The following is a 26,441-nucleotide window of genomic DNA, read 5'->3' on the forward strand; positions in this document are numbered from 1 at the left end:
AGTAGGAGCACACTGTAGCACACTAATCATAGTAAAAGAAAAATGTAGCTACATTTTTTCAAACACCTGTTACAAGCTCAAAGGATGAGAATTTCCTTGCTGATTCATATTACTGCTCACATATTATTAGCTTTAACAATCAATATCTATTATTATTATTATTATTTATTATTATTATTATTACTGTTATTACTGTTGTTGTTATTATTGTTGTTGTTGTTTTTGTTGAAAAAGAACTAGGGAAAATTGTGAAATATCATGACCTGGCTATGGACGAAACTTGTAATAGTGATAGCCGTTGTCGTCGGAGCACTTAGTACCATGTCCAAGAAGTTCACAAAACACATCTTGCAGCTTCTTGCAATAACATCAGTGGAATTGCAAAAAACACTGCTACCCAGAACATTGTACATCTTAAGAAGTTACTTGGTTGATACCTAGGATGCTGGCAGCAACCATTAACACCAGTCAGTTTTATTTGTGACACTGAGTTTCATGTTTAATGAACAAAAGAGATAAAAATACCTCTCCTAAATCACGGATCCGCTTCAAGAAACGCTTTTCAAATATTGTAGGATCAATCTCTGCATTAGGCTTCTTCTCTGAGACAATATCAGGATCTGACACAGACAGAAACATGTCTACATAAATAATTACTCAGATTTTTTCAGATTACTCAGAAATTACTCTATATCCCATAAACTGCTGGCTATTCAGATGTACAGCATTTATTTTACTGACTCCTCTTGATACTCCCAGCCAACCATAGCTGGCAGTTTTCTCATGTGATGGAAAACTGTTTTGAGAAAGAAGGCAGACAGCTTCAAGTGACAAGGCAAAACTAGAAGCAACGGGCTAATGATCAAAAGCCAGCAGCTCCTATCAGGCCTGGTAGATTAAACTTTGTGTTCTTTTTCCAAAATTAATAGTCCAATTTGTTGCAGCAGGTCAGCAGAATTACAACAAAGTTAACAGGTAAGAAGTGTAACTGTTATTTATACGAAGTGTTATTGCAGAAGATACATTTCAATGTTTCAAGCACTGGCAAAACAGAGTAACAAAGGGAGTTACTGTATTCAGACAAAGCATACTGGATGCGTTTACTTTTCATTTCTGAAAGTTGCTTCCAGAAGTGTTAAAATGTAGGATTTTACTCCAGGGGAGATAAAATCCAAGTCATGGTATTACTAATCCTTAATATATAGGACTATTATAGTTGCTGACCTATGGTCGAATAAATAAAAATCGAATAAATAGTACTTTCTCTGGCTCTAAAGAACTCTACAATAAGGATTTTATTTGTTGCTTTGAGTTCTGAAATGACATTTGCACATTTAGATTTGTTTGCAGAATACTACTGAGCCCAAAAGGTATTATTTGCACATCATTAATGGGAGGAGAAGGAAGAGTCCTTACTTTGTTCTTCCAGCTTATTAATATCCCGCATAATTGCTCTAAAGAACGGCCTCTGACTGGGGTCATAGTGCATGCACTGTTTCATCAGGTCAGCCAGCTCCTTGCATGATGGGGCGGGAAGTATGAAGTGACCTTCATAAAATCTCTCCTTCTGCAAAAATGAAATTAGAGCAATGGCATTATTCATAGAAGTAGGAAATAAACCTCTCAATAATGTTCCACAAAAGGTAATGTTTTCTGAAGCTTACTTCCTATCACAGAACTGAAGGTTTTTTTCAGACTCCCATTATAATTCAGATTACCCAGAAACAACTGAGTAAAGTCCCTTTCTAAAGTTGCCAGTGAATACACATTTTTCATTGTTAGTGAATACTATTAATGACACTGTATGGAGAACCTTTTTGGCACTGAGTGCTAAAACAGGAACACACGTAGGCATATGCTACAAACCGGAAGAGCAGATGATCTTATGGGTTCCGGTCTCCCAGTTTCTGGCGCGTATGTGTGCGCAAACACAAGCTGTCCGGTGCACATGTGTGCGCAAACACGAGCTGTCTGGTGCGCACACGCTGGCACTAACTGGCCTTCTGCCTCCCTGCTCACCTCCCTGCATGCCCCGTGGTCCCTTTCGGGATAGCGGGACATCTACACCGACCGCCCAGTTCCGCAGCCCTAAACAAGGAAAGAAAGGGTGGGGAATGCCACCTCCATCTGTTGGAAACCCAGAGTCCCTTCCCATCCTTGGAGGGAAGGGACATTGGCGTTCCCAGGGCTTGGGGGGGGGGGGTCAACAGGTGAGAGAGCTTCATCCCAACTCTGGCCAAAATGAAGCACCCCACCCCACCATCCCCACTCAGCCTACCACCAAGAACAAGCCAGCACAGCCTGGCCCTCAGTGGCATCTCCATGCATGAGGAGGCCCCTTCTCCTTTTTGTTGCTCCAGCATCCCGGCAGTGCCCCTGACGGCAGCAGGATCAGAGGGTGGGGTGGTTGGCAGCCAAGCCAGAAAACACAGCCCCGCTGCCCTTTTGCGTCTAATCCGGCCACGTGCTACAAACTATGGACACGCATAGATGCTGTGGGCTGGGGCCACACAAGAAGTCTACTCGGGCAGCAAGAAAGCCCGGGATTGCCCATTTCAGCAGGCAACTCTGTTCCCCTTGCTCTTCTGGATTCCGGCATGCCAGCCAGTTGGTCTTCACTGCTCTCCGGGTATGCAGGAGCGCCAGAAACCAGAAGAGCAGCTGCCCGATGCACATGCCTGCACCGGGAAAAGGATCTTCCAGTTTCCGGTGGACATATGTCCATCAGCCAGTTGGTCTTCATGCACATATGTGCATCAGAAACCAGAAGACCAGGTTACCACTCTGGCGCTCCTGCGTAAAGACCAACTGGCTGGTGCACCAGAATCCAGAAGAGGAACAGGTGCCAATTCACATGCCTGGAGAGAGGGCTGTGGGTGCCATTTCCGGCACACATACCATAGCTTTGCCATCACAAAATTAACTAATGCCGTGAGATTGCAAAATCTATTACACTTTAGGAAAAGTGAACTTTTCCACTTGTGTTGCCGATTTTCGGTGGGAGAACTAAAAGGTGTTTCCACGCACTAAAGACAAACAAGAAAAGAGTTTCTTCCTTCTTAGTTCGGTAGCAAGTCACCAAGAAAAAAAATGCCTGTTTCCCAGAATCTCACCTCTGCTAAGGTTTTGTCTTTAAGTGGTACTTCTCCATTGTAGCAAATTTCCCATAAAGTGGTCCCAAAGCTCCATTTATCTGCTGCCACATTTAAATTTTTGGAATCTTCCACACATTCTGGAGCCAGCCAAGGAATGCGCTCTACACATTCTTAAAAGGAAAGAACGAGAGAAATTTTGGAACGAATTGTTATCTAGTGGTACTGTACTCTGCTTTCCACAAACTTGATGCGCCTGAACACTGGAGGGCCCCTTTCTCTCACCTGATGCCAGCCCCCTCCCCTCAGCTATCCTTCTTGAAGGCTGATATAGGAAGTGACGAAACCCCTGTGACTCAAAGAAACAGCAAAGCATGTACTTCTCCAGTGCCAGCATTACAGAGGCATTTGTAGGAGCCACATCCTACCAGTACTGCATAAATATCCAAAGGGCTTAGGAAAATTCTATTCCTTTTGCTACTGATACCAACCCTACTGTAATGCACTATTATAAAATCTATTAAAGGTTTGCTGAATTCCACTTGTCCTGACAAGTAGAAGAAGTATTTGTATTTCAATAAAATTAGAGGGCATTTTTCTTTAGTATCTACATATGTAAAAGTAGTTTTACCTTGTCTAGTTAGCACCGTAACTGGAATTCCTGGATCACTTAGCTTTATGAAAGGTCCGTATTCATTTCCGATTCCTTCTCTTGCTAACAGTATATTTTTTGTGCACACATTTCCATGTACTAAGTTTTTGTCCTCCTGCATTTCAGAGAGATTAATCAATATTTCAACCACATGTTAAATACTATGAGACAACATGAAAAGGCGCTGAAAGAAACAGGTTCACAAAAAACAATGGCTCGGATCCTATAAGAAGTTATCTAATCAAAATTCAAAGAATGTTTCCTATTTTCGTTTTTCCACTGCTGATTTCAATGTTCAAGCCTCTATTGAAAGACTTAGGGAGAATAAAAAGTGCCATTAAGGAATAGGCAAAAGATATATGAAGTTATTTTCCTAACAACTTTCTTAATTTATTTTAGGACCCAAGTAAACAATCTCTTTTCCAACATAGTACAATCCCAGAAACACCAAACTGCACTATGGATGCAAATTTTTGCAAAAGATACTAATGATTTATGATGGAACTCAAGAACCTTTTCTTCTGCAGTCAAAATTCCCATATTCATGCAATGTCTCCAACATTTGCAGATGTATTAAAAATTCCATCTTGATATTTCTAGATAAGAATGGAGCATGGTAAAATATGGCAGAGCAAGAACAAGAAAAGAGAGGGATAGAATGTCTTAAAATCTGGGGGGGGGAGGCAAAATTTGACCCCCTTGTCTTCGTATCTACATTAAAACAATGCAGATAATTTAGTTACAGAACTGAAGGAATTTGGCCAAGATGACAATAATTTCAACCAAATTTAAAGGAAACATATAATAAACACACAATGTTTTACACTTCATGACATATTAAATGTAAATTGCTAAAACCTGAAAAGACTTGCTTAAGCAGCTATGAATAAATAATATGTGATACAAAACCAGGAGTCAGAATGACTATTGCTAGATGATATGTAGGACTTACCAAGTAGCTCAAGGCACTTGCCAACTGTTTTGCTACTTTGAATTTCCAAGGTGTTGTAAGAACATCACTCTTACGGTGCATAAAAAGATCCAGAGGTCCAAACTCAACCAATTCTTCCACCATAATGTCTACAGTCATAAGAAAATATATATAAAAAATCTTGTTAAACAAGAGAGGGACTAGGATAAGAATCACTCAGAGAAGGGTAGGGAAGGAGAAAGGTGGAAGGAGAAGAAAAGGAGTAGAGGAAAGAGGGAGAGAAGGAGCAAGAAGGTAGAGGGAAGAGATGGAGAAGGAAGAAGGGAAGTGCAAAGAAATGAAGATCAACAGACTGATAAATAGAAGCAATCGGTGCGTAATAGGATATTGATTTAATAATGATTGATAAAATGTATAATTATGTACATTATTAATATATTCTAAGGTATATGTGTTGATATATGTATGGAAATTGTGGAGAAAAAAATAAAAAATATATAAAAAGAAAAAACTATATATTGACCTAAAAATAAATTAAAAATATAATTCATGTCATTCAGTCTTTAGTACATTTTGGTTAGGGATAGAAATCAGATGAAAGTGAATCCTCAGGGAAGTTGCATTCTAAAATATACGATGCAGTACATAAAACATTTTTTTGTTTATATATTTGGGAAAGATGAGTAGGAAATTTCAAGGCAGAATTAGGACTGTTGTCAATAGGCTGACTTGATCCCAAGACTAAATGGGGATTCCAATACCAGCTGTGTTTTTTGGAGACCCCACCCCTTTCCTCCGCAAACGGGACTTTGGGAAATAGCAAAATTAAATTGAGGACCTCTTGCAGTCATAAACTATCACTGTTCCACATACCCAATTGAATCACTATTTCTGCTTGAAAAGTTGTATTCGGAGAGTTTACTTACTTTCAACATCACGTACACAAACTCCATGAAGCAGGACAATGTGCTTATGGGATATCTGCCTCATCATACTAGCTGTCTCAAAAAACGCCTGTTAATAGAATAGAATAGAATTTTTATTGGCCAAGTGTGATTGGACACACAAGGAATTTGTCTTGGTGCATATGCTCTCAACGTACATAAAATAAAATATACATTTGTCAAGAATCATGTGGTACAACACTTAATGATTGTCATAGGGGTCAAATAAGCAATGAAGAGGCAATATTAATAAAAATCTTAGGATATACGCAACAAGTTACAGTCATACAGTCAACATGGGAGGAAATGGGTGATAGGAATGATGAGAAAAACTAGTAGAATAGAAGTGCAGATTTAGTAGAAAGTCTGACAATGTTGAGGGAATTATTTGTTTAGTAGAGTGATGGTGTTCGGGGAAAAACTGTTGTGTCTAGTTGTCTTGGTGTGCAGTGCTCTGTAGCGACGTTTTGAGGGTAGGAGTTGAAACAATTTGTGTCCAGGATGTGAGGGGTCAGTAAATATTTTACCCGCCCTCTTTTTGACTCGTGCAGTATACAGGTCCTCAATGGAAGGCAGATTGGCAGCAATTGTTTTTTCTGCAATTCTGATTATCCTCTGAAGTCTGTGTCGGTCCTGTTGGGTTGCAGCACCAAACCAGACAGTTATAGAGGTGCAGATGACAGACTCAATGATTCCTCTGTAGAACTGAATCAGCAGCTCCTTGGGCAGTTTGAGCTTCCTGAGCTGGAGCAGAAAGAACATTCTTTGTTGTGCTTTTTTGATGATGTTTTTGATGTTAGGTGACCATTTTAGGTCTTGAGATATGATAGAACCTAGAAATTTGAAGGTCTCTACTGTTGATACTGTGTTGTCTAGTATTGTGAGAGGTGGAAGGGTTTCTCTTAAAGTCTACCACCATTTCTACGGTTTTGAGTGTGTTCAGTTCTAGATTGTTCTGGTCACACCACAAGGATAGTTGTTCAACTTCCCGTCTGTATGCGGATTCATCATTGTCTCGAATGAGTCCGATCACTATTGTATCATCTGCAAACTTCAGTAGTTTAACAGATGGATCGTATGAGATGCAGTCATTAGTGTATAGAGAGAAGAGAAGTGGTGAGAGTACACAGCCTTGGGGGGCACATTTCAGGGGTGACATCAACAAAATTGAAAGAACGATCCAAAAAGATGTGTTATCTCCCCAATAACTTTAGCAGCCCTACTAAAGATCTTTCTGTTGTTGTTAGTTGCGAAGTTGTGTCCCACCCATTGCGACCCCATGGACAACATTCCTCCAGGCCTTCCTGTTCTCTACCATCTTTTAGAGTTCATTTAAGTTCATGCCTACTGCTTCAGTGACTCCATCCAGCAACCTCATTCTCTGTTGTCTACTTCCTTCTTTTGCCCTCAATCTTTCCCAGCATTAGGCTCTTCTCCAGTGAGTCCTCCCTTCTCATTAGGTGTCCAAAGTATTTGAGTTTCATTGTCAGGATCTGACCTTTTAAAGAGCAGTTAGGATTGATCTCCTCTAGGACTGACTGGTTTGATTTCCTTGCAGTACAAGAGACCCATAAGAGTCTTCTCTAGCACCACAGTTCAAAGGCCTCAATTCTTTGGCGCTCAGCCTTTCTGGAGACTCATATTTTAACTACTGTAAGAAGAGACAGCCTTATCTATAATACTAAAAAGTAGGCAGCTAATGGAAGAGGAACATTTTGTTCTGCACTGATATATATTTGGAAGCACTGAAACATTCTCGTAAATTATGGATAGTTGTGCAATCCCACAAAAAAAATCATATCAACAGGTGTTCCATGTGTGATACTCTCCCCTGCCTTCTGAGTCACCTTTTCCTTTTCAAATTTGGCTAGCTGCACAACTCAACTGAATATACGGTTACAAGTATCAAGGCCAAAATGCTTGAAACAGTTTTCAGTTTATATTTATAGCTTTTTTTGTTTCAAACCCAACATTAAAGGTATCATACAAAAGAGAACAATCCACAATATCAGTAATATTTTTACATAGTAACCTTAGAGCAGAGGTCTTCAAACTTGGCAACTTTAAGACTTGTGGACTTCAACTCCCAGAATTCTCCAGCCAGCATTGCTGGCTGGAGAATTCTGGGAGTTGAAGTCCACAAGTCCTAAAGTTGCCAAGTTTGAAGACCTCTGCCTTAGAGAAACCTACCAGGGAAATGTCTCTGTGGCTTGGATCCAAAACTTTCAGCAGAACTTTAATCTGCGTTTCTGCCTGATAACTTTCATCGTCCTTATAGCTAAGGATTCCAGAGTAAATCTGTGTTCTTGTTCCTCTGCCAAGATGTTCACCCTAAAATACAAGATAAACCCCAATATTGCAATCTGTATCTAATATAGTATGTTTGATTTTTGACTGAAAGTCCTGCAAGGTGGAAAAAAATTAAACATTTGTTTTGCACTTTCATTGTAAGAGACAGTAAATGTACAATATTATTTGGTAAACAGAACAACAGAAACAGTCAGGTGGCTTTAATTTTAATTGAACTGACTGTGCAACATAAAATTAGATATTATATTTAATGAACAGCTACCTCCATATTATATTTATGGGACTTTAACAGCGGCCAGTTAGGTCCCACAGAGTGGGTCTTCTCCGGGTCCCGTCAACTAAACAATGCCACGTGGCGGGACCCAGGGGAAGAGCCTTCTCTGTGGCGGCCCCGGCCCTCTGGAACCAACTCCCCCCAGAGATTAGAATTGCCCCCACCCTCCTTGCCTTTCGTAAGCTACTTAAAACCCACCTCTGCCACCAGGCATGGGGGAATTAAGACTTCTTCTCCCCCTAGGCCATTACAACTGTATGCATGGTATGTTTGTATGTATGTTTGGTTTTATATATTAAGGGGGTTTAATTTGCTTTTAGTATTGGATTTTATTGTATATTGTTCATGATTGTTGTTAGCCGCCCCGAGTTTTTGGAGAGGGGCGGCATATAAATCCAATAAACTTGAACTTGAACATTGTCTTTTTTGTTGCCAATTAATTTGGTTAAAATATTTATGCTAACCATTAATGCCAACTCTGGGAAATCTCTGATTTCAAAAAGATAATGACAGATTGACGTTACCAAGAAATAAGCAGTTAATTGTAACAGAAACTGAAAGCTACAAAACCCCTCCTCCTGATAGTGCTAGAAAGGGATATTGGGAAGACAGGACTGATCTTATATAACATTAAACTATGTTTTAACGTATCTCCAGATCATCCCTATATATCTGTACTCAGCAAGAACATGAATATCATAGTGCATACTTTTTGAAATGAATTCAATATTTCTTTTTTTGTTTTGCTACAAAACAAACTTTCATAATTAGTATGAGTAAATAGATTATGCAATGGGTTTGGCTAGATTTTCTTAGACATCACTTCAAGTCTTTGTGCAAGAATGCATTTATAAAATTTTAAAAGATTTCATAATCACTTACTTGCGTTATCTCTTCTTTAAGTATTCGATGAAAACTCAGTTGACCTAAAGGATAAACTGGTTGCCACTCTTGGGACTTCTTTGTAGCTACCAGCAAATTGGAAATTTCTAGAAAGAAGAAGAAAACCTCTCACATATATTTGCGTCCCAAAATTATTACAGAACAAAATAATCCTTAATAATGGTTAATAATCCTTCAAATGACTGCCAGCATTGGATATTTTCTAAGTAAAGAAATATCAGTATAGCTTAGGATCAAATGTATGCCACAGAAGGTAGATGTTGAATTTGATTTTTATTACAAAAATCAACTTTCAGCTACAAATTTTACTAAATAGTTTGGTATAAGTCATTGTCTCCTTCAGCACAATTTCAGGCAGTTGTTGGATTACTGAATTAAATGACATGTCCAAAACAAATCTTTATGAATTTCAATTTAAAGAACACTTCTACCATAGAATAGTGCGTTTTTACTGAAATATTTCACCCAAAAGTTTCACTTTATTCAACTGCACTCACACAAGCCTGTATTGTTCTGCTAAATATATAATCCATCCTTCTAAACAATACCAGAATGGCTGCTTAGCCTCACTGAACACAATGTTTAATATGTGTGGCTGAACTATTGTGTTTCCTAGGAATATCTCCTAAGAATATCTCCTAAAACATGTGATGTCTATAAGGATCTGAATTCCACTGGGATCAGTATTCTGTCTGTTAATATCAAATTAACATGCTAATTAAATTAAGGCATGGGAGTTTAGGCACTTGCTGCACCTTTTGGGATTATTAGCTCCGGCTGCAAAACAAATATATAATCAATTAATTTTATTAATTATGTATCTCACCTACAAGATGATTACATATTTATAATATGTAATTCCTCTTTTCTATATCAGGTACATTCTTTTGCTGTGAACCTCAATTAAGACTGATTTGCTTGGGAATGAGTAACCTCATTCTAAGAACACAAAGGCATGTAGTATTTATAATATCTATATATTTGCCAAAAAAAGAGAGGATCCAGACAATATATTTTGATGAAAAAAATATTAATATGAATACATAAAGCTAACTTAAAAACATTACCTCTTGGTTTTGGCTGAACACATCTCTTCAGAGTAAAGACTATCTCATCTGTCCTCAGGATCTGTCCTTTTAAGTGGTCCATCAACTCTTTAAGTGATGGAAAGAACTTATCAGATCCATGCAGGAGACATCCATCTTTCTTCATTTCTATCTGGAAGTTTTTATACTGTTTGGGAAGATTCATTGAGTGCTTTGGAGAAGGAATAAAAATAAAAATAAAAGAAATCACTAAATGTATTCAGGTAAAATGTAAATTTATGTTCGTGCCTGAAGAGAATGTACTGAATGAAATAAAATCCCATTTGACACTGATCAAGCAAACATTTACAGTACCACTTGGTAAAATCATACTGACCATACTGGAAACCTTGATGAAACTCAAAGAGCTTAGACATAGACAAGACAGATATATTTAATGTGCTACCTGTTAAGGAGTGTGTATAATGACCCGTGAGTTATCAAGGACATACACAGAGGAAAAACATGGAATTCCAGCAGATATCCAGGAAATATGAGTAATTATTCAGTCATACAAAACAGATGCATTAAAGTTCAATTAGTGTTTACTTTTGGAAATAGCAGTCAAGTCAAAAAGTCCGGTTATTTACATTCAAATCAGTCAAGATCTATTAACACAATATTATTATTACAAGCCTGTCTTTGTCTTACATATCAGACATACATTATATCATACATCAAACTTACATTGCATCATATATCAAACTATCACCATCAAATAACACAGAGCTTACTACAACAGTCACAGTGAATCAGCAGAAAGAACAGAGAGAGCAGAGAGAGAGAATCATGCTTCTGGCTCCCACTTGTGGCAATTTGCAACACTACCACTTAAAGCTATAGTACTTCAATACAAACATTCATTGTTAACTTGTTTATATATCGCAAACCCAACTGTTTTGTACAGAGTACTAACACTATCAAGAGATATTATGCAAATGCCTATGTTTGCCTCACGTCTGTTCTGATCTAGGCCTGGGGGGAAAACCGGGTTTTTTTGGCTAATTTGAATTCCTAGCATTCACATCCAGCAAAGTCCTGGCAAAAAGTCTTTCAAGGGTGAATTGCAACCATAGACCTTATCAGTCCGATAGTTACTAGGCCCATAGCTTCCAGACGCAACCTGAACAATGAAATATTTGGCAAGGAGTCTATCTCAGATAAACAAATCGTAACACTAATTAGCAAATTGTCTCCTGAAAACTCCACTCCTTTCTTGCTCCTGTTTATTTCCTTTGGGAGGGGCCATTCAGCATACCCTTGTGCCTTTATTCCCGAGTCGATTTGTTCCTTAACTGTTCCATTCTTCTGATAGCTCTGTGCATCCATATATCGGGGACAGGCTCCAGCTGTTCTTCTGTCCCACTTATCTCTGACTCCAAAGGTAGCTGATAACTGTCAGATGCCCTGGCCGCATTTCTGCCTCCAACATAGAGCATTCATCAGAGCCTTCTCCAGACTCCAGGACTGACCGATGTTCCTTCCCAACCTCCTCACTGTCTGAGTCTGTTGCCAGCTCTGCTGACCGTTGGTGAACCACAACTATGTCACATTTTGCCCTTTGAATCCAGGTAATTACACAAAGGTGTAATTAAATATCAAACCCATCAATAGTTTTAATATAAATTATAAATTAAGATTATAGATTACTATGTATATATGATTCATTAGTGGAAAGTTCAGTTGGTTCAAAACAGAGCAGCTAAACTGTTTTTTGGAATTGGCCAATACATATATTATACAATTCTTTGCTATGACATTGGTTGCTAATCCATTTCTAGAACAATTGAACATGCTGGTTTTGACTTTTGAGACTTAAATGGCTTAAGTAACTAGATACCTTCTTCCTCAAACACCTACTCAGATCTTGAAATCATATAGTATATAAATATATTCAAAAATGTCATCAAAAAAAGCATAACAAAGAACATTCTTTATGTGCCAGCTCAGGAAGTTCAAACTGCCCAAGGAGCTGCTGATACAGTTCTACAGAGGAATCATTGAGTCTGTTATCTGCACCTCTATAACTATCTGGTATGGCTCTGCAACCCAACAAGACAGACACAGACTTCAGAGAATAATCAGAACTGCAGAAAAAATTAATGCATGCAAGCCCAAAACTCACCCCTTTTGCCAGCAAAGCGCCCATTTTTGTGCTGCTGGGATTCCCCTGAGGCTCCCCTCCATGGGAAACCCCACCTCCGGACTTCCGTTACCAGCGAAGCACCCGTTTTTGCGCTGCTGGGATTCCCCTGCTGCGATTCCCCTGCAGCATCACAAAAACACGGAAGTCCGGAGGTGGGGTTTCCCATGGAAGGGAGCCTCAGGGAAATCCCAGCAGTGCAAAAATGGGCACTTTGGCTGGCAAAAGGGGTGAGTTTTGGGCTTGCATGCATTAATTGCATTTCCATTGATTCCTATGCAAAACATTGTTTCATCTTACAAACCTTGTCCCGGATCCAATTAAGTTCTTAGGACGAGGTATCACTGTATATGCTTTCACTCCAATAAGAACAAATTAAATCTGTAATAAGACTAGCATTGGCAATCCCTGTCAATATTTATATCCAAGTGGAAAAATAAGTAACAGAGCTTAAAATCTGTTTGCTAAGAAAGAAATTTCACAATCGTTTTTTGGAATCATAAAAGGAAAGAGGATCACTTCCCAAGCCAATCCTTCAAAAATTATATTGCCTACATCAAAGGTATTTAAAGAGAAAATTACTGGACCCCCATCATACCTCTGAAAATTCTGTACATATCACAGTCAAGAGAATGTTGTTGAAGTCTGTACAGCTCCATCTCAATACATACGTCCCTTCTTCATTGCCTTCCTGTTTCAGCTTATTAATAGCATATTCTGTGCTGAAAGACGTTTGAGAAAAATGATTAAATCTTATTTAATGTGGACAATTGACCATTCCCTTGAAAGCATGCCCACCTTTCTCTGCTTCTGCCAGATGGTAGAGCACCACACTGGAGCCAGTTGGTTTAAGAGTTAATCCACCTCGCTCCCCAAATGCATTCAGCTGTCCTGCCCCCATCCTATGTTCATGATTTTACCTTGATGGCATTGTCATTTTGTTGGGTTACAAATATTTATAGTTGATTATTTTAATGTTTTTATGCTGTAAGTCACCCAGAGTCACTTTATAGCGAGATGGGTGACAAATTTAATAATACAATAATAATAATAATAATAATAATAATAATAATAATAATAATAATAAGAAGAAGAAGAAGAAGAAGAAGAAGAAGAAGAAGATCTAAAAATTGAGCTGCAACGACTCTGGCATAAGCCAGTGAAAAGTGGTCCCAGTGGTACTTGGCACGCTGGGCGCAGTGCCAAAGGATCTCAGCGGACATTTGAAAACCATCGGAATTCCGCTTTACTGGGATCGGCAAACATAATTCACCGCTACATCACGCAGTCCTAGGTACTTGGGAAGCGCCCGACAAGTGATGAAATATGAAATCCAGCATAGTGATCTCGTTTGCTGTGTTGTATTGACATAATAATAATAAAAATCTCTACTGATCTTTGCTGTTAGAAATATAATGGAAGGGGCCATAATATATTTGAAACATTGAGAGTTTGTTACAAGTTCTAAAATGGCTCTTCACTAGCCAAATGAGCACAGTAGTTCAATTTTCATGAACCCAAAAATTGAGAGGCTCAAGAGGGAAGCTAAAATTAAAGTAAAAAAACAATTAAAATTTTAAAAGTAAGTGTTTTACAAACTATAATGACTGGCTATAAAAATATTATTTTAAGACCAGTTTCTGAAGGGAGGTAGCTGTTTCAGGAAAAGACAATTTATGCCCCTTAGACTTAACTTAATTTTGCTTACTAAAAATCCCCAACAATGCCTGCTTCTGAAGCTTTATAATACAGTACTGAAAACAGACATTTATTATTATTATTTTTTTTGGGGGGGGGGGGAGGGATGGCAAACTACAGATAGCTCCATTGAAAGTGGAGCCGATAACCCTGGAGAAATGAAGAGCCAAAACGCAGACCAGCTCTTTGTAATTTCTTTCCAGATAAGGAAAAGATCACCCAAAAGAGTTTCAGAAATTTGCTCCTCACAATGAGATTGCAAGACAGTGATCTCCAGCTCTTGGAGTTGAGGAATTAACCATCATTACTCAAACTGCAAACAGTGCCTTTCAAAAGGACACTGGGTTCACATACTTCCTTTTCTAATTGCTTTTGGAAATTGCTTCTTAATTGCTTTTTAGCTATTAAGAGCCTTTGGATCAACAGGTTTTACAGCATCAGGTGAGGTTTTTTCAATCTTCAGCAAAATAACTTTTAAATACAAGTTTAAGGATTTAAAATCTTTTTGAATAAACCATAAAAGGATGATTAAAGTTTGATTCTGGAAAGTTGCAAATAGGTTTAGGATCCACATGAATTTGAATTAAGATTTTTTGGGATTGATTCAGAATCCTTCTGGTGGAAAAATGAAGAAATAAAGATTATGACTAAAGGAAAAAGATTCTTAAATTTAAGTAATTTGACTAATATGGAACAGAACAAAATATTTTAACAGTGTCTGTTTCTATAGATAATGTTTGGAAACTATTATGGAAGACAAGCAGACAAGAATGAAACTGATCTGAAAGTGGATTTTAAAATGATATGCAACAAGAAGGATATGGAAAATGATGCTATACTGGATATACAAAAAACAGTTGATGTCTTAGTAATTAAAATAAATATACAAATAGCAAGCCAAAAGAGTGAGCAGGATAACTCTCTATAATTTACACACCAAAGAGAGACTTGTTAACGCTGTGAATCATTTTGTAAGAAGGGATAAAGAATGAATGAAAAGAAATCAAGTTCGAGGACATTTTTGGAAGAGACTAAAGTTAAGGATTGTTGAAAGTAAAAGGAAGGAATATAAAGCTGATTTACCTAATCAAGGTTACTACATATTGGCATGCCAAAGTCTCTAGCTCCACATGAGTGAAGGGGGGGGGGGGGAACAAAGGGAAAATTGACACACATACATATCTATACATTGTTTATTAACTAACCAAATTGGGCCATGGCAGCCATTTTTAATATTGTGTTCTATCAGAGGCGGTGCGATATCTGTGCAAAGGAAGTGATGGGCATCAGCAGTCAATCTGAAGTATCCATCCACCAAAGCAGAAAATGACAAAGCTTCTTCACATGAAGGCAGTTTAAATTCCTAGAGTTTAAAAAAAAAGTCTGAATAGTTCATCCACTTCAGGTAAGAAACAATAATCAACTACTACAATTACACCTACAGGGATGGCCAAAACCATTGGGCTGCTGAAATGAAGAGGAAGATATGCTCTATCCAAGTACAGTGTTCCCTCGATTTTCGCGGGGGTTGTTTTCCGAGACCGCCCGCGAAAGTCGAATTTCCGCGAAGTAGAGATGCGGAAGTAAATACACTATTTTTGCTATGAACAGTATCACAAGCCTTCCCCCTTAACACTTTAAACCCCTAAACTGCAATTTCCCATTCCCTTAGCAACCATTTAGATTATTACTCACTATATTTATTTATTAAAGTTTATTAAAAAATATTTATTAAAGGCGGATGAAAGTTTGGCAATGACGTATGACATCATCGGGCGGGAAAAAACGTGGTATCGGGGGGAAAACAGCAAAGTATTTTTTTAATTAATATTTTTGAAAAACCGTGGTATAGCCGTTTCGCGAAGTTCGAACCCGCGAAAATCGAGGGACCACTGTACACAAATTAACCTAGAATGGCAGTTAAGTCTATACCATGGTTGACAATGAGGAACAGGTAGACCTCAAATTACGACCACAATTGATCCAAAGTTTAGGTTCACTAAGTGAAACATTTATTAAATGAGTTTCCCCATTTTGCAACTTTTCTTGCCACGGCTGTTAAGTGAATAATTTTTCGTTAAGTTAGTAATGTGGTTGTTAAGTGAATCTGGATTCCTCATTGACTCTGCTTGTCGGAAAGTCACAAAAACTGATCACCTGACCCCGGGACACTGCACCCGTCATAAATATGAACCAGTTGCCAAGCCTCTGAATTTTGATCATATCACCATGACTTTCCCACTTATGCAATAGCCGTAAGTGTGAAAGTCGTAAGTCATATTTTTCAGTGCCATTTTAACTTTGAATGGTCATTAAATGAACTGTGTTGTAAGTTGAGGACTACCTGTTTTCTAAAACAAGGGTTTCTCAACTTAAGGAACTTTAAGATAAATCCACATGATGTTGGGGAAACCCTGGAAGTTGAAGTCCACTCATCTTGTTGCTAAGATTGAGAAAACACTGCTCTAAGGGCAGGGATTTAACTTTAGTTTATTAAATGTACATCTTTTAACTTCTAAAAAAGTTGGGAAAAGTTGGGGAAAATATAATACAAGCAAGAAAACAGGAATGACATCTTACTTAAATTGTGATGAGATGATAGGTATGCCCTCTCTTCTAACTTTGTCTGTTTCTAAGTATATTTGTCTTTTTTAAAGTGTACTAATGTCAAATGCACATTAACAATGCAGGCTTGTTTGTTTTTTAATTACTGCTCATGAAAGTTTCAATATTTTTGCCCGGAATCAGTAATGGAATGTGTGGCTAACCTTGCAAGAATCTATTAAGGAATATTTACAATAAATAGAATTCATCCAGTCACATTTCCTGTCTGGTTTATCTGGGAGGGTTGACATCAATCTAAAAGTATAAACTCTGGACTGCCGCTACTTAATCCATTAGGGCTTTCGTAGGGTTTCTTTCTCTGACAATTGAGCCACTGGGGGTTCCTGCCTCTCTTGTTGATTGTTTCCTAGGCAGAAACTTTTCATCTCATTCCCCAAAGTCATCCAACATTCCATTACAGAATCTCATGAGACCCATAAAGTATAATGAAATATCATTAAGAAATTCCATTTATTCTACACACACACTTTTTGCTGCAGGTAACGAGGTGCCAGGAAACATCGAACTCAAATTAATGTTGAACCCTAGTCTTTTTATTATAAAAGTTGATATAAAATAGAAGTTGGTGAGAAGTTTAGCCCACATATATAAATAAGCAAAATGCTGTTATACACAAAAAGAGAACATATCTTCTTTCAACACACAGTATATTAACAGTAGATTACTAATTGTGTTAGTTGAGGCTGCAAAATCAAGGGGAAATTCATTCTGATAGCATATAAGTGGCTTTATCAGTTGCTTACCATCCTCTTGTTATCTTGCTTATAGATGCAGACTGTAGATTCCTTGATCACAAGATGAGTTATTTCAGGAAAGTAAGAAAAACTGATCCATTCCTCTCTTTTGTTTTTTTCCTCCTTTTTCTCAACTTTGTCAGATTTTCTTTTCTTAATTTTCGGTTTTTCTTTTTCATTCGGTATAATCTGATGAATAACATCATGCACCCTGAATAATTTTGATCCATGTCATGTCAAGTATCTTCTCCAATCTTTCTCCCAATCTCTCTCTCATACACACACACACACACACACACACACACACACACACACACACACACACACTCACTCATAAACACACAGGCAGAAGTTAAATATTAAAAATCTCAGATTCGGTTATTTGTAGTAGTCATTAGAACAGTGTTTCCCAAGCTTGGCAACTTGAAGATATTTGGACTTCAACTCCCAGAATTCCCCAGCCATGGAACGATGGCTGAGGAATTCTGGGAGTAGAAGTCCAGATATCTTCAAGTTGCCAAGGTTGGGAAACACTGCATTAGATTCATTATTGTTACCATTATTGCAAAACACTGGAAAACTAAAATGCACCTTTCATTCTATTAGTAGAATCTAACCGACCACAAAGCATTATGAAAAATCCTTCAATAAGGATAAAATTGTATCACACTATATAAATAAACATAATATTTTCCTTAAAATAACCCTTGGTTATACAAATGTAATTTTGGACTGAAAAATTTAATAGGGATGGATAAAATACTTCTATTCCTCAGATCAAATACATGTCTTTCCAATTAAAACATGCATGCATATATTTATGTTCGATTTATCTCCTGGCTTTCCTTCAGGAGTTCATGGTAGCATACAATTTCCATCTCCAATTCTTCTACTACAACAACTTTCCTGGGAAATGGGTTAGATCGAGATAATAGCTATTCCATACATGTCTAATAAGATTTTTTTTCCAAAGGGAACTAGAACATGCATCTTCAGGTTTGAATCCAATACTTTATCCATTGCATCACATTGACTCATATACTCACAAACACACACACACCATGCCGACAGACTTTTTTTCTATTTTATATCTTTGTAACTTTGCACAGTCTTTTAAAAAACTTCAGTACTGCAAATAAAATATTTGCGGTATGTTACTAAAAATATATATATAATGCATCTATACTGGATATTTTATCAGTCATTTCCTTCTGCTAATTTTTTTTTAATAACCAGGTACAATTTCCAATCAGTTCACTACTAAAAGTCAGGCAGCTCCAGGAACCACACCACATTTTAAAGATGCTAGCTGTGCTCCCTAGACTGCAGTTTCTCACCCCTGCTCTATCTTTTATTCCCCTTACAGAATTTTAAGCCAGAACCAAGTTTCAAGTTTTATTGGATTTATATGCCGCCCCTCTCCGAAAACTTTGTGTAATTTGCTATATTCCTGCTCTCGACATAGTTTCTATTGAATTTGAAAGAACCACATTAAGTAGTATTACCCAAGTTGAAACTTCTACCAGTAGCTTTGACTGCTGGTGACTTCGTGAATGTGTCCATGTAGTGTTTTGGCAACAATATAGAACTAATTTCTTATTGGGTTTTTTCAAGATTTTTTTTTACATTGTACAATCTACCTATAGGTCTGAGATGGCATCAATTTTCATATTCTCATAATATTTTCGTTTCATTTTCATAATAAAACCCAAACACTATTCTATTTAAATGACTCTAGCTCAGTGTTCCCCAACCTTGGCAACTTGAAGATATTTGGACTTCAACTCCCAGAATTCCCCAGCCAGCATCCGCTGGCTGGGGAATTTTGGGAGTTGAAGTCCAAATATCTTCAAGTTGCCAAGGTTGGGAAACACTGCTCTAGCTAACCTTATTAAGTAAACAAAGGACTTGTGATACTCACATCTGGTTTAGGTCGCCACTGGATTCCAAGATTGCCTGTTATCCTCACTTCATAGCATTGCATTTTTTCAGAAGCATCCAAGTTGAAGTTCTCATTTTCTGATGAAATTAGCAAGGAGGATGCTTCAAATGTTTCGGCTCCATAATTCTTAGTCAATGTCTCCATTGTTGCTAAGTATTTCACTTTCAGATCATGTGAAGAAACACTGCTGTCAGAAATGGTCTTGTTGTTAAATTCCTTGAGAAAGTCCCTGAAAACATTATTAATTCGTATTCTCGTTAAGATGTTCCTTTGTCTAATTTTCTTGTTCAGTGTTTCCGGAATATACCGCTTATAGCTGAAACGAGATAGGACACAAAAACATATGCATTTATTTTCAAAAGCCTAATATAAATTGCAACAGGTATATTTCATTTAAAAACAAAAACAGAGAGGAAAAAAACATACTTGAAAATGTAAACTGATATATACATGGATAATATGTAACTCCTATATTAAAATTTCTTTCTCTGACTAAACATAATGTTGTAAGTGACTATTTAATGTTTAAAATTCTAAAACTGGTCAAGGAATATTTTTCAGCGAAAAAACAGCACTAAATAAACTACCTAAAAACATAGTGGAAAATTAGAGACTGCCTTATTATTTTAATTGCAGCTCCAGCAAAACCAGTGTTTATGTTTTGGAAACAGCATCAATCAACTGTATCAACTGCAATTAAAAGTCCCTCTGGACAACAATTTCAATTGCCAACTTTTCTGTTCTTTTTCTTTTTTCTTTTTACCTCCATAGAGACACTAATGCCAGATGAGTGCTAGTAACAACCCATAGCAATGTGTTTGTAAAGTAGGTTAGAGATACCATATGCATTTTGGAGTGACTATAAAAGGTGTTTTTTTTAAAAAAAAAATCTGAATCTTCTTTGAACTGGTACTAGAAATCAGTGGTGAGACTGTGAAAAAACAATCATCTTCAGACTGATCTCCTGGGTGGCCAAAGAGGAGATTGTCCAACTAAATGGGTCCCTTGGAGAACCAATGGAAGAGCGGCAGAAATGCTTGTTGTTGGGTTAAGGACTAGAGATAGGCTAATCAGCTGCTGAATAGCCAGCAATAGTGTCAACACAGATGGTAGCTTAGCCCAACTTGGTTGTGACTGCAAAAGTCTACCCAGCAAATGCTGATCTCCCAACAGAAATGCCTGATCTGGTGCTTTGGAACATGTGAACATCACTGAATGGTTGCAAGAGGAGGATCACTTAACTATTAAGTTGGCTTCCAACTCAAGAAAATATTGCTGAATGTGATGGTGCCAGATAGTTTTCATACTGCCCTTCAACTTTTCCTTTCTTGCTTGGTCAAGCTGTAACTTCAAAGATAAGCTGCTTGGTATTGGCAGCCCCAGTTGCTCCTGCCGCTCAGCTAATCTCATAGAAACATAGAAGACTGACGGAAGAAAAAGACCTCATGCTCCATCTAGTCTGCCCTTATACTATTTTCTGTATTTTATCTTAGGATGGATATATGTTTATCCCAGGCATGTTTAAATTCAGTTACTGTGGATTTATCAACCACATCTGCTGGAAGTTTGTTCCAAGGATCTACTACTCTTTCAGTAAAATAATATTTTCTCATGTTGCTTTTGATCTTTCCCCCAACTAACTTCAGATTGTGTCCTCTTGTTATTGTGCTCACTTTCCTATTAAAAACACTTCCCTCCTGGACCTTATTTAACCCTTTCACATATTTAAATGTTTCGATCATGTCTCCCCTTTTCCTTCTGTCCTCCAGACTATACAGATTGAGTTCATTAAGTCTTTCCTGATACGTTTTATGCCTAAGACCTTCCACCATTCTTGTAGCCCATCTTTGGACCCGTTCAATTTTTTCAATATCTTTTTGTAGGTGAGGTCTCCAGAACTGAACACAGTATTCCAAATGTGGTCTCACCAGCACTCTATAGAGCGGGATCACAATCTCCCTCTTCCTGCTTGTTATACCTCTAGCTATGCAGCCAAGCATCCTAATTGCTTTCCCTATCTTTTCCTTCTGCATTCCCTTCCTTTCCTTCTGCAAGCCAGCCAACATCCCATTGGAAAATGGCTGTCTTCCCCAGGTCTCAAAAGAGTGGGACTTGAGATTTGGAGAAAAAACAAGAATCCCGTTTTCATGTTGTTTCAAAAGTGTCGTTCTCCAAGTCACACCTTTCCTTCTTTTTTACATCATGAGGGTTTGCAGAAGGAAAGGGAAGCAGAGGTTGGTCACCTAACAAATACTTATTTCAGAAGACCAAGCTTCTGGCCCCAATTGTGATTGTAGGTCAAGGACTACTTGTAAATAATCAGAACTGGGCATGCATCTTTCAATCACAGTTTATACATCTCCAAAGGATAGGGATGGGACTGATAAGGTCATAGGAGCCTTTATCAATCCTAGAAGTCATGACACCATTTTTCCATGTACAAGAAAATCGGATAACTCTCTCTCTCTTGCATTACAAATTTTCCCCCACAAACTAGGCCACTTGTGCATTAGAAACTGTAGAAGCAATCGTTCCACAGTTCAACCCTATTTTTCTCAGTGTCCCATAGTTCACCTCCATGTTAACCAACTGGTCAGGAGAAATACAAGACACAAATAAAAATTTGGAGTAGTTCAAAGTACCGGCAAGTACCATTACTGGCTGGCCCCAGAGTGGGGTGGGAATGGGGATTTTGTAGTATCCTTCCCTTGCCACACCCATGCCACGCCCACAGAACCTGTAGTTTAAAAAAAATAGTTTTCACCACTGATTCAGACTCACCTTATATCTCGGGGAAGTTCTGGTAACCTCAGATTTTTTTTAATTGCATAGTGGGATATTGCAAGTACAGCCATCCCCAAACATTCATTTTCAATTTCATGTGATTCCTGATCATTCTTAGCTTCCCGAAGAGGTGCAAGACCTTTTACCAAGTCATGTTGACCCTAAATTGGTTAGCAAGATAAGTAGATTTTTAGCAATAGAAAAACAACACCGATGAACATTTGGGACAGCATTCACAATGTATTTCTTTTATAAATATTGATAATTATTATTATTATTTATTATTATTTATTAGATTTGTATGCCGCCCTTTCCGTAGACTCGGGGCAGCTCACAACACAATAAAACATTTCATGACAAATCTAATAATTTACAATTTAAAATTTAAAATAGTTTAAAAAAAACCATTTTTAAGCAGACATACCTACAAACATACCATACATAAATTATATAGGCCCGGGGGAGATATCTCAATTCCCCCATGCCTGATGACAAAGGTGGGTTTTGAGGAGTTTACAAAAGGCAAGGAGGGTAGGGGCAGTTCTAATCTCTGGGGGGAGCTGGTTCCAGAGAGTCGGGGCCGCCACAGAGAAGGCTCTTCCCCTGGGGCCCGCCAACCGACACTGTTTAGTTGACGGGACCCGGAGAAGGCCGACTCTGTGGGACCTAATCGGTCGCTGGGATTCGTGCAGCAGAAGGCGGTCTCGGAGATATTCTGGTCCGATGCCATGAAGGGCTTTATAATCAATTATACACATCTTTTTAAAAAATAATCATAATCATCCATATTCCATCTGAGAGAAATACCAGCAACAGTGCTTCCTAAAGATAATGAAATGTAACTACAGTACTACTATAATATTGTACATAAGATGAAATGGAATTCTTTTATAAAGTACTTGCCTGAGCAAAGAGATATTCTAATGAATCTGCATCAAGGAGAGGTGTTCCTTCTTGTACTGTTCTCTTTTCATAAGAATTCTTCTTCTTTGGAGAATGCCTCCAGACAGATGGCTCATTCTCATTTGTTCCATGCCAATTAGTAAAGTAAAACCTTGAACAAATAATTGTAAAGATTTAAATTAGGTACAATATGCATAAATGGACATTACATAACTTGATAACAGGAAACCAGAAATGCCAACAATTTCTCAAACGCGTAATTTATTTATTTATTTATTCAATTCAATTTATTTATTCAATTTTTATGCCGCCCTTCTCCTTAGACTCAGGGCGACTTACAACATGTTAGCAATAACACTTTTTAACAGAGCTAGGCTATTGCCCCCACAATCCGGGTCCTCATTTTACCCACCTCGGAAGGATGGAAGGCTGAGTCAACCTTGAGCTGGTAATGAGATTTGAACCGCCGACCTTCAGATCTACAGCCAGCTTCAGTGGCCTACAGTACAGCACTCTACCTGCTGCGCCACCCCGGCTCTTTATTGCTATTTTTTTTTCCCGGGTCTACTTAGTCATATCCACTAAGAATAGCAAGGCCAAGAACAACTAGCCCTTACAGCAGGCATTCTCAAACAATGGCCCGCAAGACAGCCAGTGTGTTGTGGTAATTAAGCACCCCCTTATCTTCCAGCCCACGGGGGATCTGCTCACTGCTAACGTAAGACTGAAGTGCACGGGAGAGCGGGTAGGCGGGTGAGGGTTGGCTGACATAGGGGCGATACTAGCGGCCCAGCCACGTGGTCCCTGCCCACATGCACACGCATGCCTTCAGGTTTAACACTGTGTGCCAAAAAGGCTCATCACTGCCCTAGACAAGGTATTCTTCAGTTAATCTTCCTGCCTGATGTATGGGATCTCAGTTGTCCAAATGTTTTTATAAATGACTTATTTGGAAAGCTTCCTAAGCAGATCCCCTAAAGTATATCATAATAAAATCTCAACTCACGATTCTAGACAGCCTTTAAATGATTAATGTGTGTGTGTGTGTGTGTGTGTGTGTGTGTGTGTGTGTGTTTTGTGTCAAATGCTCCTTCAATATACCAGGGTGATTCGACACAAAAAACATGTAACCCTTTCCCTGGTACAGACTATTTTAATTGCATTCTTTGACAAAATGACAAAATTAGTGGAGCAAAGGAATGCTGTCGATTTAATTTACTGCGACTTAGAAACCTACGATCCTATTACTAGATAAAGTTGAAAAAATGTGGGTTAGACAGCAACACCACCAGATGGATTCAAAACTGGCTAACCAACCCCACTCAAAAGTGTAATGCTCAACAGAACTGGTTCTACATGGAGGGAATTATGCAGTGGAGTACCCCAAGGCTCTGTTTTAGGCCTACTACTCTTCAATATCTTCATCAATGACTTGGACAAAGGGATAGATGGGGAACTCATCAAATTTGCAGATGAAACCAAACTGGCAAGAATAGCCAACTCTCCAGAAGATAGGCTCAAGATACAGAAGTTTCTTGATAGACTTGAACATTGGGCGCTGCAGTGTCCGCATAGTAACAGCCGGCTGTCAGAGCCGCGCTCGCTCGTCCCTCTCCAGGGTGCTGATTGGGCGCGTATGCCCCAGTTACATTGTAAGCGGGAACTTTCCACTGTTTGGATTGGTGGCTGCCTCAGGCACCGAGCTGTATAAAAGCCTGTGTATTCATGTTTGCTTTAAGCCTGTACCTGCCACTGCTGGCACGTTGTTTGATTAAACCACTATGTTATAATAAGGCCTCAGTTATTATACTGGCGATGAGGATTCGAGCCTGTCATTACGGATTTCTTGTTTCTATATTAACAGTAAGTGAGGATGTCTGTGCAACTTACTTTTCCCCCTTTCGATCCACAAGGGGAGACGTGGGACTCTTATGTCGCCCGTTTTGACTGCTTTTTAATTTCCAATGGGTATACTGAGATTTCTGGGGACCGGAAAAGGTCTTATTTCCTCGGTTTCTGCGGTCCCGAGATGTTTGAGACGGCCAGAGCCTTGTTTGCCCCAGTCTCAATACATGACGTGCCATGGCAGACTTTTCTGTCAACTCTGCAGGACCATTACGCCCCGGCCCCTTCCCGCTGTGCACGAAGATACAAGTTTTACCAATGGAACCAGGTGGAAGGGGAGTTGATTAATGACTTTGTAGCCGCTCTCCGCCGGGCGGCTTTGTACTGCGAGTTCTCTGATTTAAATGACTATTTACTTGACAGACTTGTGTTTGGGGTATGGGATGGTCGCCTGAAGCGGCGCCTTTTAGCCACCCGGGACTTAACTTTTCAGGCAGCTCTGGCTGAGGCTCGTGCTTTTGAGCTGTCAACCCAGTCTTTGGCGGCCATGGACAGCTCCGTGAATGCTACGGCCAAAGGGCCTGCCTTGCCTGACCAACCAAAAACCCCTGTTGAGAAAGAGGATAACAGTGAGGCTGAGGAGGAGGAAGTTTGCCGGCTGGGGGCTTCCCGGGGTCGGGATCCACCTGCCGCTCGTCCCCGTCCCCCTCTGTCGCCATGCCGGGGATGCGGGGGCAACCATTTTAGGTTGAATTGCCCCTTCAGGGACGCGGCTTGCCGGTGCTGTGGTGCCAGAGGCCACATTGCTCGGGTCTGCCGTTTCCGCAGATCCCCACCGGCCGTTTCGAGAGAGCAAAGGGAGTCCCAAGGCTTCAATCCCCGATGGCAGACGAGATTCTCCTCAAACAGGAGGGAGGATTGCAACGCTGTCTACAGCTGTCCGCGCCCGGCAACCACTTATGTCAGGGAGACGTCTGATTCGACGGAGAAGATCTCAGTGACAGTTCGTCTCGGGGAAGCGTCATGTTCCATGCAAGTGGACACCGGCTCGGCACATTCATTGGTTGCCTGGACCACTCTGAAGCGGTGTGTTCCTCGACTGAGTAAGAGTCGCCTGCAGCTGTGTAGCTTGACTTTAAGGGACTACCAAGGAGCCCCGATTCCGGTCCTGGGCGAGGGTAGATTTCCAGTTAAGTTTAAGACTTTCGTGGGCAAATTGCCTCTGATCGTAGTAGACGGGCCATTTTCCAACCTTTTAGGGCTAGACTGGTTTAAGTCTCTGGGTCTGTCTGTCTCGGGGGTTAATGCAGTTAAGGGGGGGTCTGCTTTTGACAAATTGGCTAAAGAATTTCCCTCAGTTTTTGATAATGATTTGGGCTGTCTTTTAGCCTCGATCCCCAAGTGCCCGCAGTGCGGCTAAAAGCCCATCAAGTTCCCATTCCCCTCAGACCGAAGGTTGACGCTGAATTGGACCGGCTGATTGTTCAGGGGGTGTTAGAGCCGGTTGACCAAGCGGCATGGGAGACCCCGCTGGTCATCGCTTTCAAGGGGGATGGGGGCATAAGGTTATGCAGGG

The 26,441-nt window shown here is 39.3% G+C and overlaps 1 protein-coding gene across 1 annotated transcript in view; it reads right to left on the reverse strand.

The window, feature by feature from the left end:
- The window catches only part of JAK1 (Janus kinase 1), a 79,750-nt gene that overhangs the window by 13,862 nt on the left and 39,447 nt on the right, over nucleotides 1-26,441 (reverse strand). The window contains exons 6-20 of the mRNA XM_070746075.1: nucleotides 23,021-23,171; nucleotides 22,115-22,278; nucleotides 19,313-19,649; nucleotides 17,401-17,580; nucleotides 15,238-15,395; nucleotides 12,933-13,056; nucleotides 10,174-10,363; nucleotides 9,086-9,192; nucleotides 7,810-7,950; nucleotides 5,602-5,689; nucleotides 4,697-4,824; nucleotides 3,724-3,859; nucleotides 3,114-3,265; nucleotides 1,417-1,567; nucleotides 526-620 (exon numbers count right to left, since the gene is read on the reverse strand). Coding sequence (XP_070602176.1) covers nucleotides 526-620; nucleotides 1,417-1,567; nucleotides 3,114-3,265; nucleotides 3,724-3,859; nucleotides 4,697-4,824; nucleotides 5,602-5,689; nucleotides 7,810-7,950; nucleotides 9,086-9,192; nucleotides 10,174-10,363; nucleotides 12,933-13,056; nucleotides 15,238-15,395; nucleotides 17,401-17,580; nucleotides 19,313-19,649; nucleotides 22,115-22,278; nucleotides 23,021-23,171 — 2,302 coding nt within the window. The remainder of the gene's footprint in view (nucleotides 1-525; nucleotides 621-1,416; nucleotides 1,568-3,113; nucleotides 3,266-3,723; nucleotides 3,860-4,696; nucleotides 4,825-5,601; nucleotides 5,690-7,809; nucleotides 7,951-9,085; nucleotides 9,193-10,173; nucleotides 10,364-12,932; nucleotides 13,057-15,237; nucleotides 15,396-17,400; nucleotides 17,581-19,312; nucleotides 19,650-22,114; nucleotides 22,279-23,020; nucleotides 23,172-26,441) is intronic.

Source organism: Erythrolamprus reginae, chromosome 3, assembly GCF_031021105.1.
Source record: "Erythrolamprus reginae isolate rEryReg1 chromosome 3, rEryReg1.hap1, whole genome shotgun sequence".
In the NCBI taxonomy this organism is placed as follows: Eukaryota; Metazoa; Chordata; class Lepidosauria; order Squamata; family Dipsadidae; genus Erythrolamprus; species Erythrolamprus reginae.